At 42.9% G+C, this 15,395-nt stretch overlaps 1 protein-coding gene across 1 annotated transcript in view; it reads right to left on the reverse strand.

Moving 5' to 3' along the window:
* Positions 1 to 453: 453 nt before the first annotated feature.
* Positions 454 to 15,395, reverse strand: part of LRRC42 (leucine rich repeat containing 42) — a 32,466-nt gene continuing 17,524 nt past the window's right edge. Inside the window, exons 4-8 of the mRNA XM_049774855.1 lie at positions 15,039 to 15,157; positions 12,659 to 12,747; positions 12,371 to 12,484; positions 2,910 to 2,994; positions 454 to 948 (exon numbers count right to left, since the gene is read on the reverse strand). Coding sequence (XP_049630812.1) covers positions 677 to 948; positions 2,910 to 2,994; positions 12,371 to 12,484; positions 12,659 to 12,747; positions 15,039 to 15,157 — 679 coding nt within the window. The 3' untranslated portion in view covers positions 454 to 676. The remainder of the gene's footprint in view (positions 949 to 2,909; positions 2,995 to 12,370; positions 12,485 to 12,658; positions 12,748 to 15,038; positions 15,158 to 15,395) is intronic.

Below are 15,395 nucleotides of genomic sequence, written 5' to 3' on the forward strand. Positions count from 1 at the left end.
CTTCCTAATTTTTCCACCTTCGATATCTTTGTACCCAGCTGAGTGCTGCCAGAAACAACTTACGTTATGTGATCATTATGCAATTGATTCTGAATTAAGTTTTAGTTATTTAACACTCAAAAACCTTGTATGGCTGCCATATTTTTCACAACTCCCATATGTAGTACTTAACCCCATGGAGTCAGGACACATCAATTTAAGAAGGTAGGCTCTAAGGTAGCACTGTCTAGGGCCAGAGCAATAGAACAATGGCTATGGTGTTTGGCGGCACACAGCTGGCTTGGTTTCAATCCTTGGCATCTCATATGATCCCCTGAGCACTGCTACCCCTACCCCGAAAATGAAAGCACTAACAGAAATGTGCAAATCACAAATGTAAGCCTTGTAAAATTTTCCAATAGCCACATAAGAAAAATAAAACAGATAAAATTGACATTCTAAACCCCAAACAACTTAAGGACAGCAAAAACATTTATTTGAAAAAATTACTATGTATTGAAAATATACATCAGAAATTATTACATACGTCTCCCTCCCCCACCACAAAAGTAGAAATATCTGCTTGCTAGGCTAATGCCATAGGTAAATCCAAACAAAAAGGAAAACATTATCAGTGCCGAAACTTTCCTCGTACAGTAGAGTTGGGGGAGAAGAAAGGTCGGTTTCCACCTGCCAATCAATAGGAGTTTAACAAGTCCCAGTCTTCCACAGCCAGACACACGCAGTTCTGTTTTGAAGCTGGGGGAGAGTCACTCTCCTTCTCTGGCTGCTCGAAAGCTCTCTTCTTGCCCTTCTTGGGCTCCTGGCTGGAGACTTCTTCATATTTCAACACTGGCCCATGGCAGTCTGGGGCCTTCTCTTTATAGAACTGGAGCTTCTCAACAGAATTCACGAGGGAGTCTGCCAGGGGACACTTCACTGGGGCCTCGGTTCGAGTCCGCGTGCCGTCTATAAGAAAGGCAGGGGAAAGGGAGTGAGTTGGCCTGTTAAGCTTGGCCATGTGGGGCTAAGGGAAGGACAGGGCCCAGCAGGACTCCACTTCTGTATGAGCCCTGTGCTGCAGCAGTGCATGTACACAGGGATGGCTGTGTAAACCCCAAACCTGCAACTTCCTGGATATGTGTATTTGTGTGTGTGTATGTGTTTGTGTGTGTCTGTGTGTATACAAAGATCTGTCTTTAGATTCAGTTTTCTCATCTTTATAACAAAATTTGTTCCTAAGAATGTGAAAAGAAAAGAAATAATTAATATAAAACACTCAATGCTATGCCTTGGCATCCAGTGAAAGTTATTATTTTTTCAAAACCTGGACTTGGTTCTACATGGAGTCAAATTTGTAGCATAACTAGCAAATAATACCACCATCTTTATATTTTTAGGTATGCTTTGGGTTCTTATCTCATTACCTTACTTTTCCCATCACTTTGCTTGTTACATTTAGCTCTTTTTATTTGTTAAAACATATAAACATATATTTACCTTTTCTTTTTTATAAACACCAGTGGTTACGGTTACTCTTGGGCTCTGCACTCAGAAATCATTACTGAAAATTCTTGGGGGACCATATGGGATGTCAGGGATAGAACCCAGATAGGGAACATGCAAGGTAAGCACCTTACCTATTGTACTATCTCCCCAGCCCCTATTAAACCGTTTTTTGAGAGTGCATCAAGTTTTATGCATTAAGTACCTCCACAAGTCGCACAAAGCTGAGACTCTGTAACACAAGCTCTATACAGTCCCTCCCTGACTCTAGTCCCTGACAACTACCATTCTATTTTTCATTTCTAGGAACTTGACTATCAATGGAATCTCAGGTAAGAATAATGCATTCAATGTTCATCCATGCTTTAAAATGTATCAAAGTGCCATTCCTTTTTTGTTATTTTTTTGTTGATTGTTGGGCAACACCTGGCAGTGCTCAAGCGTTACTCCTGGTTCTAAGCTCAGAAATCACTCTTGGCAGACTTGGAAGATCATGTGGGAAACCAGGGATCAGACCTGTGTCAGCCACGTGTAAGGCAAATACCATACCCTGTACTATAGATTTGGCCCTGCCATTTTTATTAGCGTAAGTTGCTTCTTTTATCTGTTTTACACTTAATTCCTTTTTCTATTGGAAGTCACACCTGGAGGTGTTCAGGGGTTACTCCTGGTTCTGTACTCAGGAATCACTCATGCTGGGCTCAGGGGAGACCACGTGGAATGCCAGGGATCAAATCTGAGTCAGCCGCATCCAAGGCAAACACCCTAAAAGCTGTACTATTGCTCCAGCACCATTTAATTCCTTTTTTTTTTTTTTTTTTTTTTTTGGTTTCTGGGCCACACCTGGCTGTGCTCAGGGGTTACTCCTGGCTGTCTGCTCAGAAATAGCTCCTGGCAGGCACGGGGGATCCTATGGGACACCGGGATTCGAACCAACCATCTTTGGTCCTGGATCGGCTGCTTGCAAGGCAAATGCCGCTGTGCTATCTCTCTGGGCCCCATTTAATTCCTTTTTAATCATCTGCATTCTATCTACTTTAGTACCATCAGAAATCTTTGCTGAACAAGATGAGATCTAATTAAACATATCTCTAAGAAGTTACTTTTCTGGTGTTGGAGATCCAAGCTAGTCATGAGCTTAGGATATAAGCTAACATTTACATTTAGCTCTTTTTTTTGTTAAAACATAGAAAACAAATTTACCATTAAACCTTTTTTTTTTTTTTTTTAAGATTAGGACTTCTCCTGGCGCTGCACTCAGGAATTACTCCTGACAGTTCTTGAGGGAGACTTTGGGATGCTAGAGATAAAACCCAGGTGGGCACATATAAAGGAAGTGCTTTACCCGTTGCACTATCTCCCCAGCCCTCATTCAACTCTTTCTTGACATGAGTCAAATTGCCATAGGAAAGGGAAATTCTCACAAAAGTGCTGAGCTGCCTTTCGGGCCTCTGTCGTTTCCCGTGGCTTCACAGCTTCTGAAGTCAGACGCTCCCACTGCCGTACAATCTGAAATAAATTTGGGAGGATTTGACTGTGAACAACAAACTTGTGAACTTTTACTTGCCAGGGTTCTTTTTTTGGGCCACACCCGGTGACGCTCAGGGGTTACTCCTGGCTATGCGCTCAGAAGTTGCTCCTGGCTTGGGGGACCATATGGGACACCGGGGGATCGAACCGCGGTCCGTCTCCTAGGCTAGCGCAGGTAAGGCAGGCACCTTACCTCCAGCGCCACCGCCCGGCCCCTTTGCCAGGGTTCTTTGCCATACCCTCTTTCCAAATACACAAAGGGGTGTACATTCCACCCCTGTGTAAATCTTACTTTCGATGAGTGGTTAAGAATATGAGCAAAGTCAAGTTGAAGTTGTCTGTTTTAATGCATGAGCTGACCAAAATAGAAACAAGTTGGAGAAATATATTTGAATGACTCAGGAAAAAAAAGACTGCAATGCTAACTCCATATTTCCATCCTTATTCTAAGAAATAAATTGTAAAAATAAAAATTAAAGTGAAATCCTTAGTCATCATAATCTGTATATATGCATAAATCCACTATTTTGCCTTCAAATGTACAAACTCAACTTTTTTTTTTTGGGGGGGGGGAGTCACACCCAGCAGCCCTTAGGGGTTACTCCTGGCTCTGTACTCAGAAATCGCTTCTGGCAAGCTCAGGGGACCATATGGGATGCCGGGATTTGAACAACCATCAGTCTGCATGCAAGGTAAACACCCTATTTCCATGCTATCTCTCTGGCCCCTCCAATTCGACTCTTGTATGTGTGTCACCTGCTTGCATTTCCATACTCTCATGACAGCTCATGCTCAATTTAAACTGTTTACAAATATAGTTCTCTTAAAAACTATTCTTTTTTTTTGGGGGGGGGGTCACACCTGGCAGCACTCAGGGGTTACTCCTGACTCTACACTCAGAAATCAACCCTGGCAGATCCTGGGGACCATATGGGATGCTGGGATTCGAACCACCGTCCTTCTGGATGTAAGGCAAACGCCCTACCTCCATGCTATCTCTCCGGCCCCCCTTAAAAACTATTCTTACTGAGGTACTGGGATTTATAGTACCGTTGATAATACTTTTCTTGCATACATCAATTTCCAACACCATACCCATCACCAGAGAGCCCGCTTCCATTCACCAGCTCCAAAACATCCCTCTCAACACTTACTGCCATATAAGCTCAGCTCTATTGACAGAATATCAAGTCTCATGCAAATGTAGTTTGACACTTAAGTTTTAGAATACAAATTCCTTTGGAAATCTGGATGACTATAAACTATAAATAAATAAAATTTAGTGATTCTTTCACATATTCCCATGAGTAATAAGAATCTTATATGTAGCTGTTTCTCATTATAGGATTTAAAAAACAGCTAAGTAAAACATTTTCAGGACTTAGAGGCAGTACCAGGGTTTGAGAACAGAGTTTCAAAATTAGCTCTAGGGGCTGGAGAGATAGCACAGCAGTAGGGTGTTTGCCTTGTATGAAGGAGGGGCCAGTTCTATTCCTGGCATCCATATGGTCCTCCAGCCTGCTGGGGGTGATTTCTGAATGTAGAGCCAGGAGTAAAATCTGAGCACCACTGGGTGTGGCCCAACAACTAATTAAATAATCAATCAATACATTAAAAAAATTAGCTCTACCATTTACTAGTCACAGAGGTTCTTGGCAAGTGGTTTAATATTTGGGTCTTTATCTATAAAATAGAAATAGCAAACTAATAGTACACACTCCCACATTAGGCCGTTAGGAGAAGGGTTTTTGGTTTGTTTTGGGATCAAACCCGACAGTGCTCAGGGCTCACTCTTGGCTCTGTTCTCAGGGGTCACTCCTAGCAGTGCTTTGGGGACCATCTGGAGTGCTGGTTCAAACCTGGGTCAGCAGCAAATGCCTTACCTGCTGCACTATTGCTCTGTCCCTGTTGTAAGGGAAAACAAATCACTGAGGTGACTCAGTGGCAAAACACACACCTTTGTACATGTAAAGATTAAATAACATATGAAGATTTAGCGGAGTTTGACTTACTAAAAACTTAATGTATGATGGTGGTCATTGCTTCTGGAATACTTTTCTGATTATGGAGAAGGGAGAGAGATGGACTGTTTGCATCTGGTGACTCAGTGAACAAAGGGGAAAAAAAATCATGCTTCCACCCCCAGGAATTAGAACTGCTTAGGAAAGGGAAAGAAAGAAAAAACAAAAAACACAAGTCTGGTTTACTAGACAAGCTGAGCGTGAAGTGGCAGATAATTTGTAGACAAGATTTAGGAACAGGAGCAGAATGAGAGAAGGGGGAACCACTCTGTGCAGGAATAGTAAAGATTCTGGGAACAATAGAGAACCTTAGAAAACTGAGTGCAGAGATGAAGAAGGAAGGAATCAGCAAGAGCTGAAGGGAGAAGTAAAAAAGTTAGGGGAACTGGAAAAGGTCAAAAGAGAAAAAGCTTAAGTCAACAACTTTTGTGATTTATCAACAGTGCAGGAAAGTCCAGGAAGGTGAAGAATAAAGTTACAGAATTCCAGAGAACACCCAGTTGAGGCCAGAACTAGATTACAGGCACTAAGATTTGACTAGTCAGAGAGGGCACATGAAAAAAAAGGAAACTGGGGCCGGAGAGATAGCATGGATGTAAGGCGTTTGCCTTGCATGCAGAATGTCGGTAGTTTGAATCTCGGCATCCCATATGGTCCCTCGAGCCTGCCAAGAAAGATTTCTGAGTGTTGAGCCAGGAGTAACCCCTGAACGCTGCTGGGTGTGACCCAAAAACCAAAAAAAAAAAAAAAAAAGGAAATTACAAAACAAATTGGAAAGTAGGTCAGGGATGTTTGCTTAGCAGCAAAACACAATGCCTTGTATGCAGAGGGCTTCAATATCTGGAACTACAAGAATAGGAAACTGTAGCAAGATATTCCAAGTTCCTGGATTGGAAAATGAACATTATAAAGATTCAATGTAATCCCAATCAGAATTCTAGTGGGATTCAAGGACATAGAGTATTAAGCAATTCTTATGAAGTAGGAGGGGACAGAGAGATAATATAGAAAATTAAGAACTTGGCAGTCCATGCAGCAAAATACAATTTGATCGGGGCCGGAGAGATAGCATGGAGGTAAGGCGTTTGCCTCTCATGCAGGAGGTCATCGGTTCGAATCCCGGCGTCCCATATATGGTCCTCCCGTGCCTGCCAGGAGCAATTTCTGAGCCTGGAGCCAGGAATAACCCCTGAGCACTGCCGGGTGTGACCCAAAAAAAAACCACAAAAAAAAAAAAAAAAAAAATACAATTTGATCTACAGAGTGAGCCCTAGCATGGAGCCAGGAGTAAGCCTGAGCACTGCTAGGTGTGGCCTAACACGGAAAGCAAAAAAAAAAAAAAACAAAACAAAAAGAAAAAACCCCATGGGGCCGGGCGGTGGCGCTAAAGGTAAGGTGCCTGCCTTGCCTGCGCTAGCCTAGGATGGACCGCGGTTCGATCCCCTGGTGTCCCATATGGTCCCCCAAGCCAGGAGCAACTTCTGAGCACATAGCCAGGAGTAACCCCTGAGCGTTACCGGGTGTGGCCCAAAAACCAAAAAAAAAAACCAAAAAAACCCCAAAAAACCCAAAACATTATTATATTCCCCAACTTTAAACTATACTATAAACTTAAAGGCTAGAAACAGATTGTATAGTGGTGGTGTGAGGTAGGAGGAGCTTGCGCAGCACACAGCCAATCCAGGACTCCAAGTTCAAGCCTAGGTAGTACCATATGGTCCCAAGTCAAGAGCAAACCCTGAGTACCACGGGGTATGGTCCCCAAACCAAAAATAAATAATTAAGCTTAGCAATGTGATTTTTGGATAAAAGCAGAAACCCAGGCCACTGGAACAGAATCAAGAGTGTAGAAAAAACACTCAAGTTTATTACTCACAAGGAAACCAAGGGCATGAGATGGAGAAAGAAGTGTGTTTTCAAAAACTGAATAGTCAAAAGCAAAGTAATGAAATTGGGCCACTATCACACCATGTACTGCCAGAGATCCAAGCTGTCAGAGATGGGCCTGTGCTACCGGTGTCCGAAGGGGCCTTGCAGGCAAGCTGACAAAACACTTCAAATCTTTTCTGATTTATTTATTTATTTATTTATTTTTGGTTTTGGATTTTTGGGTCACACCCGGCAGCACTCAGGGGTTACTCCTGGATCCACGCTCAGAAATTGCTCCTGGCAGGCACGGGGGACCATATGGGATGCTGGGATTCGAACCACCGTCCTGCGTCTAAGGCAAACGCCTTACCACTGTGCTATCTCTTTGGTCCCCAAATCTTTTTTAATAGAGAAGCCCAGGTGCCTATGACAAACCTCTAAGCCGAGAGAGGGTGAGAGAAATAGAATGAGAAAGAGCTGGATTTTGGACCAGGGTAAGGTCAGATTGAGGGGTAAAGGGGAAGCCAAGTGTTCAAAGTAAAGGGTAACCAGTTCAAGAGATACAGTCAAAATTAGGGAGAAAAGCAGCATGCAGAAGTAGAAAACAGTTCGGTCAGATTGCTGCTCCAAATGCCTTTTCAAACTGCCACAGATGCTACACACTGACTCTCCACCGCACCTCACTTTTATAGGTCGAGCTAGCCAATAATAATTAAGGTCTTTTTTGGGGGGGGGTTGGGCCACACCCAGTGACACTCTGGGGTTACTCCTGGCTATTCGCTCAGAAATCACTCCTGGCTTGGGGACCATATGGGACGCTGTGGGATCAAACTCAAGGTCTGTCCTAAGCTAGCGCCGGCAAGGCAAATGCCTTACCACTCCTCGTCACCGCTCTGGCTCCAATTAAGGTCTTTCTTAAAGAGTTGGACCCCTTTTATGGCTGGTGCTGGACTTCTAATGGGGCAATATGTAATGTAGGACAAGATTGCACAAAAGTTAACTCAGCTGGGTTAAGAACTTACGACACTAAAAAAAAAAAAAAAAAAAAAAGAACTTAACACACTGACCCAAATCTCTAAAATACATTGATGAAAACACCGGCAAAACACTCCATGTTATTAGCTTCAGTGTTATCTTCAAGGACCTTACTCTATTCCATCAAGGAAAAGAAAAAGAAAAATAAACAAATGAGATGGCATTTACCTAAAATAAACTGCACAGCAAAAGAAAAAACTATTCAAAGAATTATTATCCTACTGAATGGGAGAAAATAGGTGGATGTTATATACTGGTAAAATCCAAAACATCTGAAGAATTTACAAAATTCACAGAGAATGAAAAACTTATCCTGGTCTGGAGAGACAGTGTAACAGTTAAGGCTCTTGCCTTGCATGTACCTGCCCCCACGTACCTGTCCCAGGCTTAATCCCAGGTTTAATGCCCCCATGTACCTTCCCCAGATTTAATCCCTGAGTGTAAAGCTAAGAGAAAGACTTGAGTACTGATAAATATGGCTTCAAAAACAAAACAAGACAAAACAAAACCACCACCACCACCACCACCAAAAATCCCACAAAAACAAAAAACCACACACCAGACTGTTAAGTATATGAGGCTTTCATAATATTTCTCCTCAATATTCATTACCGTGCCTGCTTTCCCACCTATGACCTTCCAGGTGCTGTTCTAATCCTAATAAATAGGAGATTAGCTGGGAAGTCAGGGTCCTTTTGGGCAGTTGGCTGGTGGGCTCCTGGTCTTGTGGGGCTACGTGCAGGCTGACAAAGGATTTCGCGTCTGACCTTCTCGACTTTATACCTTCCTGTCTGTGTGGATTATTTGCTGCAGATAGACATTACCAGGATCGCTTCACCACCCTGGGGGACAGGGGAATGGGAATAGCTTTCTGGTTCTGTGAGCTCTTTGGGGACTAGGCCTCAACTAATCTTGGAGAAAATGTCACACTTCACCAGACTACCCACTCAAAATAATTAGAAACGGGGAAAAGAGCTGAACAGACATTTACTCAAACACATACAAGGACCCACAAGATACTTGGCTCAGTGGCCAAGTATCAAGAAAATACTTGAGGCATCCTGTTAACCCTCCTAGTAGGGATCCAAATCTGTGGATGAGGAAGTATCTCAAGGCCTGTGTGAGGTACTGAGCTTGGTCATAATGTTTGTCTGGGATTTCAAGAAGGGAGAGGAAAAACAAGGCAGAGAAATGACCAATATATATGAAAAAAACTCATTACAGCTAATTACTGGGGAAGAACAAATCAAAACAGCAAGGAACTACAGGTCAGAGCAATAGTATAGCAGGCATGTGGCAGACCTGAATTTGATCCCTGGCAGCCCATATAGTTCCCTGGGCACCACCAGGAGTAATTCCTGAGTGTAGAGCCAGGAGTAAACCCTGAGCATTGCCAACAACAAAACCAAAACAAGGAGTCAGAGAATGATGTTGCATCACAAAGCATTTATCCTGTATACAAAAGACCTGGGTTTATTCCCTGGTACCTAAAACAACAATGTACCAATAAAGAGATAGCACTTCATGAAAGCAGGAATGGCGGTACCAAAAGGGATGAAAACAAGTGCTGGCAGAGGTGTTGGGAAAGGAATAGGGAGGGCCCAAGCAAGAGTACAGCTGGGAGTGCATTTATTTGCCTTGTATGCGGCTGGCCCAGGTTTGATCTCCATCATACCATATGGTTCCCCGAGCACCATCAGGAGTAAACCTGGACCACTGTAGGTGTGACTCCCCACAAAAATACAAAAACAAAAAAACCTTAAAAACCCTTAACTTGGGGCCGGAGAGATAACATGGAGGTAAGGCGTTTGCCTTTCATGCAGAAGGTCATCAGTTCGAATCTGGCTTCCCATATGGTCCCCTGTGCCTGCCAGGAGCAATTTCTGAGCATGGAGCCAGAAGTTTCCCTTGAGCACTGCCAGGTGTGACCCAAAAACCACAGAAACAAAAACAAAAACAAAAACACAAACACCTAAACTTCTGGTAGGAATGTAAATTGCTTGAGCTTCTATGGAAAAAAGCATGTGAATTTCTCAAAAGATTAAAACAGAACTGGCCTATGGTCTAGCAGTTCCACTCCTATGTGTCTACAAAACACTAATTAGAAAAAATACACACATACCAATGTTTACAGCAGCACTATTTATAAAGGCCAGAAAAATGTGCATAGTCACACTAGAATACTACTCAGCTATCAGAAAAGCTTAAAGTTTACTTTTTTTCTACAACATGAGTGGAATTAGAGGGAGTTACTTTGTGAAATCAGAAGGAAAAACACAAATATCAACTCATGTGGTATATAAAAGAACAACGCCGGAGAATAGATAGTCTGCAATAAAAATCAACTCTTGGATTCCTGAGCATAGAATTGAGGTTTCCAAGGAAGTGGGTGTGGGTGTGAGGGTCCAAATGACTGTGATTCAGAGATACGGGTACTCTGATGGGAGGCATGGTAAGGTAACACCGTAGTCCTAAATCATATAGACATTTAAACTTAAAAAACAAACAAACAAACAAAACAAAACAAAAGGGTAAGTACCATATAAAAGCCATGGTATTAAGATTAAAAAAATGTGGCAGAGCACATAAGAAAAGAAAATAAATAAATAAATATAAATGGAGACATCCACTTCTATTATTGTCAATGATATGTAAGCCACTATGATTAAAATAAAAATTATATTTAATAAAAAAAAAAAACAGAAAACTTCACAACTGTTTTGGTTGAGGACCAAGAGATAGTTAGACATACAGAAACTAAACAGTTGAGAGGGGGTAAGAATGAAGCAGCAGCAATGGGCAATAAAGGAAGACTGACTGGAGGAAGCTGGGGATATCAGGGAACAGAATGTAAAAGACAACTACAGGCTTTATCACTATAATAAAGTGGCCCATGTGTCCCCTAAGATAAGAGGGAAACAGACAGGGAGAAACTCTGACACAGTGATAGGGAAGTACAGAAAGTCCTGTTAGATGGTCTGGTTTTTCTATGTCATCCACCACAGAGAAGGACAGAAGAATGGCAGCAGTCTGAAAGTTTTAACGAGGATTAACAAGAGAGAGCACATTACTGTTGCCTCGTGAAAAGTGCATGGTGTGAGCTACCCTGAGCCCAACCCAAACTGCTCTCGGGCCAGGTTGCCAGACATTTACTTAAGTCCTCTCAAGTTCCCCTAGAGAGAGTTCCTGGTTTCTGCAGTTTATAGATAACACAGAGACTACTCAAAGTTGCCAAGATCAGTCACCTACTTGGTTGTTGGGCCAGGATGTCAATCCTAGGACTCTAAAGATTCCAGAACTACATTTTTTCCTACCATGTCACCTGCAGCCAAATTCCACTAAGCTTTTGTTTATCCCCCATCTGCCCAAATTCACTGGCTATGTCTAGGATCCATCCACTGCTACAGACTCTGGGAGTGCATTGTGGTACTATTTCAGGGTGCAGTTCCCAAACTGAGTGAGTCTGATACACAGATTCACCAGCATGTCTGGTCCAGCAGAGGGAGGTGAGCTGTGGTCAAGACAGACATGGTTGGGGCTGGCGAGGTGGTGTTAGAGGTAAGGTGTCTGCCTTGCAAGCGCTAACCAAGGAAGGACCGCGGTTTGATCCCCCGGTGTCCCATATGGTCCCCCCAAGCCAGGGGCAATTTCTGAGCGCTTAGCCAGGAGTAACCCCTGAGCATCAAACGGGTATGGCCCAAACAAACAAAAAAGACAGGCATGGTGGAAGGCAGTTGGAGAGAAATGAATAGACCTACCACTGGACACTGCAGGGTGGAAGCACGGAGAAAAGTAGAACAAGGTTTGGGGGCATCCTTTATGCTTCCCCCAAGAAACATAGGGGAAGAATATGAAGAATATGAAGGAGGAAGGCACCTGCACAGACCACTTGGCATCTTCTACTTCCAACTTCTCACTTGAGCCTGTACTTACCAGGTGAAGGAAGATCAAGTAAAGGTTGGGAAAAAGAACACGGGAAAGTAAGAAGACATTCCACACTAAGGTTCTAAGAGGTGATACACTTGCACACAGGAGTTAGGGGTCCGAGCTGAGACTTGAATCCTTGCCACTGTGACTTACTCTCTAATAGATGCATCTGTTAGCAGAATCTGCCTTTTTGAAGCTGGCCCTGAATTCACTAGTTTTCCAATTCATTATTTTTCTTTTTTGTAAGATCACATTTTCTCATAAGTCTATTAAAATGTGGTATAATCAAGGGATCAGACCATGAGACTTAAAGACTACCATCTGCCACCTTCCCTTTAAGTAGCCGGATCAGTTATAGGTTATCAGGATCTCTGACATGAAGATGACAAGTCAGCTAAGGACCCTTAAGAGCATTAACATCTGTGCTCAAGTGTCGAGAAAGGTACATGAAATGAGAATAAACACAGTGGCATGAGCTGGGATGGGAGTTCGAGCCACTTTACCTGGTCAGCCCAGCCCTCTGTCTTGCAGTTACTGTGATCAAACTCCTTCAGAGGCACTTTGGAGTGAACAAGGCCTATGTGGGTCTGGAGCTTGTGCTTGACAGCTTTCACATCCTAGGGCGAGAAGACAGAACAGGAATGGAGGATCCGAGTCACTCTTTCTGGCTTCTAGTGGAAAATAAAATCCAGCCTCAAAGCCTACCCTTTCTAAGGACATGAGCAGAAGCAGCGTATCAAATGGTGAGTTTCGAAAAAAAAAAAAAAAAAAAGAGAAGGGAGTAATCTTACCTTGAGCCCTGTCCCAGAAATATCTAAGCAGTTTAGTTTTCTGAAAGAAAAGAGGTATCCAATTCCTGCATCTGTGATCTCAGGGTTACCTAGATGTTAAGAACATAGGTAGCTTTTATTATATTATGCCACACTTACTATGATAATATAGATTTGTTGCTAAACAACAATACACTTGGGGGACAAAGTAAAATAAGATCAAACATAAATTACTCAGTGAGCAGTTTTCATAGTCAATGAAACACAGGGATCTCATCTTTCCTATCTATAATATGAAGGAGCCACACAAGAAAACCTGGGAGTCTATTTACAGCAGGGGTCCTCAAACTGTGGTCCACCAAGGACATTTTATCTGGCTCACTGGATGTTTTTGCCACTGCTACCTGTCCAGCACAGCAGCCAACTTATCCAGGACATGCAGTGGGCATGTGTAGGATGTGTATCAAACTCTCCAAACCGCCCCCCCTTATCTCTGTCTCTTGACTCCTCCTCTCAGTCTCAGGTAGGGGTCCTCAAAGTAAGGTCCACCAAAAGCAGGCCCTTAGTTTCCACTGAAAAACTGCAGTTTGTTGACTTAACTTTACTTGTTCTTCATTTTAAATACTGTATATGTTTCTGTTTTGTTTATTTACTTCAAAGTAAGATATGTGCAGTATGCATAGTTTTTTTTTTAACTATGGTCTGACCCTCCAATGATCTGAGGGACAGTGAACTGGCCTTTTGTCCAAAGTTTGAGGATCCCTGCTTTGCATAACATGAGAAACAAATATAAAAGTGTTTCTGGGGGCCGGGCGGTGGCGCTGGAGGTAAGGTGCCTGCCTTGCCTGCTCTAGCCTAGGACGGACCGCGGTTCGATCCCCCGGCATCCCATATGGTCCCCCAAGAAGCCAGGAGCAACTTCTGAGCGCATAGCCAGGAGTAACCCCTGAGCGTCACAGGGTGTGGCCCAAAAAACCAAAAAAAAAAAAAAAGTGTTTCTGGGAACAGAGAGACAGCACAACAGGTAGGACATATGCCTTGCACACACCTGACCTGATCTAGGTTCAATATCAAGTACAACATATGGTCCCCTGAGCAAGTCAGAAGTGATACCTGAGGGGGCCGGAGAGATAGCATGGAGGTAAGGCGTTTGCCTTTCATGCAGGAGGTCATCAGTTCGAATCCCGGTGCCCCATATGGTCCCCTGTGCCTGCCAGGAGCAATTTCTGAGCCTGGAGCCAGAAATAACCCCTGAGCACTGCCGGGTGTGACCCAAAAACCACAAAAAAAAAAAAAAAAGTGATACCTGAGTATAGAGTCAGGAGTAACCTCTGAGCACCATTGGGAGTAGTCCCCCACCAAAAAAAAGTTCACATTTTTGTTGTTGTTTCTGGGTCACACCTGGCAGTGTCCAAGGGTTACTCCCAGCTCTACACTCAGGGATTACTCCTGGTGGTGCTCAAAGGATCACATGGAATTTCAGGGATCAGATCCAGATTGGCTGTGCACAAGGTAAATGCCTTACTAGCTGAACTACCACAATTTGGCACCACCACCTTTTTTTTTTCTTACTTCTTTTTGTCACCAGAAACTTTTAATAGCCTTTTCACATCCAAACTTAAGATTTCTTTAATGAAAATTTTCAAGAACAGTCAGAGAAATTATTACTATTATTGTAACTTGTCTTTCTCTCAGAACCCTTTCTCATCCACTCCTTTTCACATCAGAGTGTGTGCATTTCACACTTCGCCTTCAATGCCATGAGCACAGGGCCTGACACATTGAAAATGCTCAAAAGATAGGCTGAATGAATACACTTTCCTCAGAGGAAGGTAAGAAAATACTGCCTTCATTTTATAGAAGCCAAAATCAAGGCTCAGAAAGGCTAAATAACTTGCAACTTTAAACTCTGGCTCCTTCTGTTCTTTCAAGACCATCTTGTCCTCCCATATATTCATTGGATGCTCCACAGTCAAAATGAGCTCATCAATTTTCTACCACTGGAGTCAGTATCTGGCTAATCCTGAGAACAACATCACAATTGTGGGCTCAATCAGATTTAAAGCAAATATTGGTAAAAGACTTAGCTGACAGAGACAAGAGATCACCAACTCAGAGGACATCCAGATGAGCCAGATATCCTTTGCTATGAATATGATGAAAGGCTGCTCAGCTGGCAGAGAGAGGAGTGGCACAGGCAAACCCCTAAGGCAGGGTGCCAGGAGAAAGACATCTGGCTTTCATCCAGTCAAGAGCCTCTGGATTTTATCCTGCTTGGCCATTAACTTACTGTGACACGTTGGACATTTGCTTCTCAATTTTATCACCTCTCAAAGAAGTATTAGGTGACTTCTAAGTCCATTCTTCCAAATCAATAAGCTATCGTTTCTAATGAACTTACAAGATAGGTCTAATAGTGTTAGATTTTCAAGGCCTCTTTTCATGACTCGAACTGGTGCTGTCATTTTTCGAATGCCGGCATCAGATAAACAATTATCCTTCAGGTGGAGCTGAGTTACACTAGGGAAAACGAAGTCCAGAAACATATGACTTAGAGGTTGAGAAGTATGGGAAATACGTTTTCATAAAACTCACCAAAAAAATTGATCTCTATATGTTATTTCATACCCAGTGGACTAACAGAACTAACGACTGCTTGGTTGTTAGTTTTCCTGAGGGTTAACTTAGGGAACTAATTATTTAATATCTACCTCACATTGCAAAGGGTGATAAAGGTAAGTATGGTTGCATACAGCAT

The sequence above is a fragment of the Suncus etruscus genome, chromosome 6 (assembly GCF_024139225.1).
Source record: "Suncus etruscus isolate mSunEtr1 chromosome 6, mSunEtr1.pri.cur, whole genome shotgun sequence".
Taxonomy (NCBI): Eukaryota; Metazoa; Chordata; class Mammalia; order Eulipotyphla; family Soricidae; genus Suncus; species Suncus etruscus.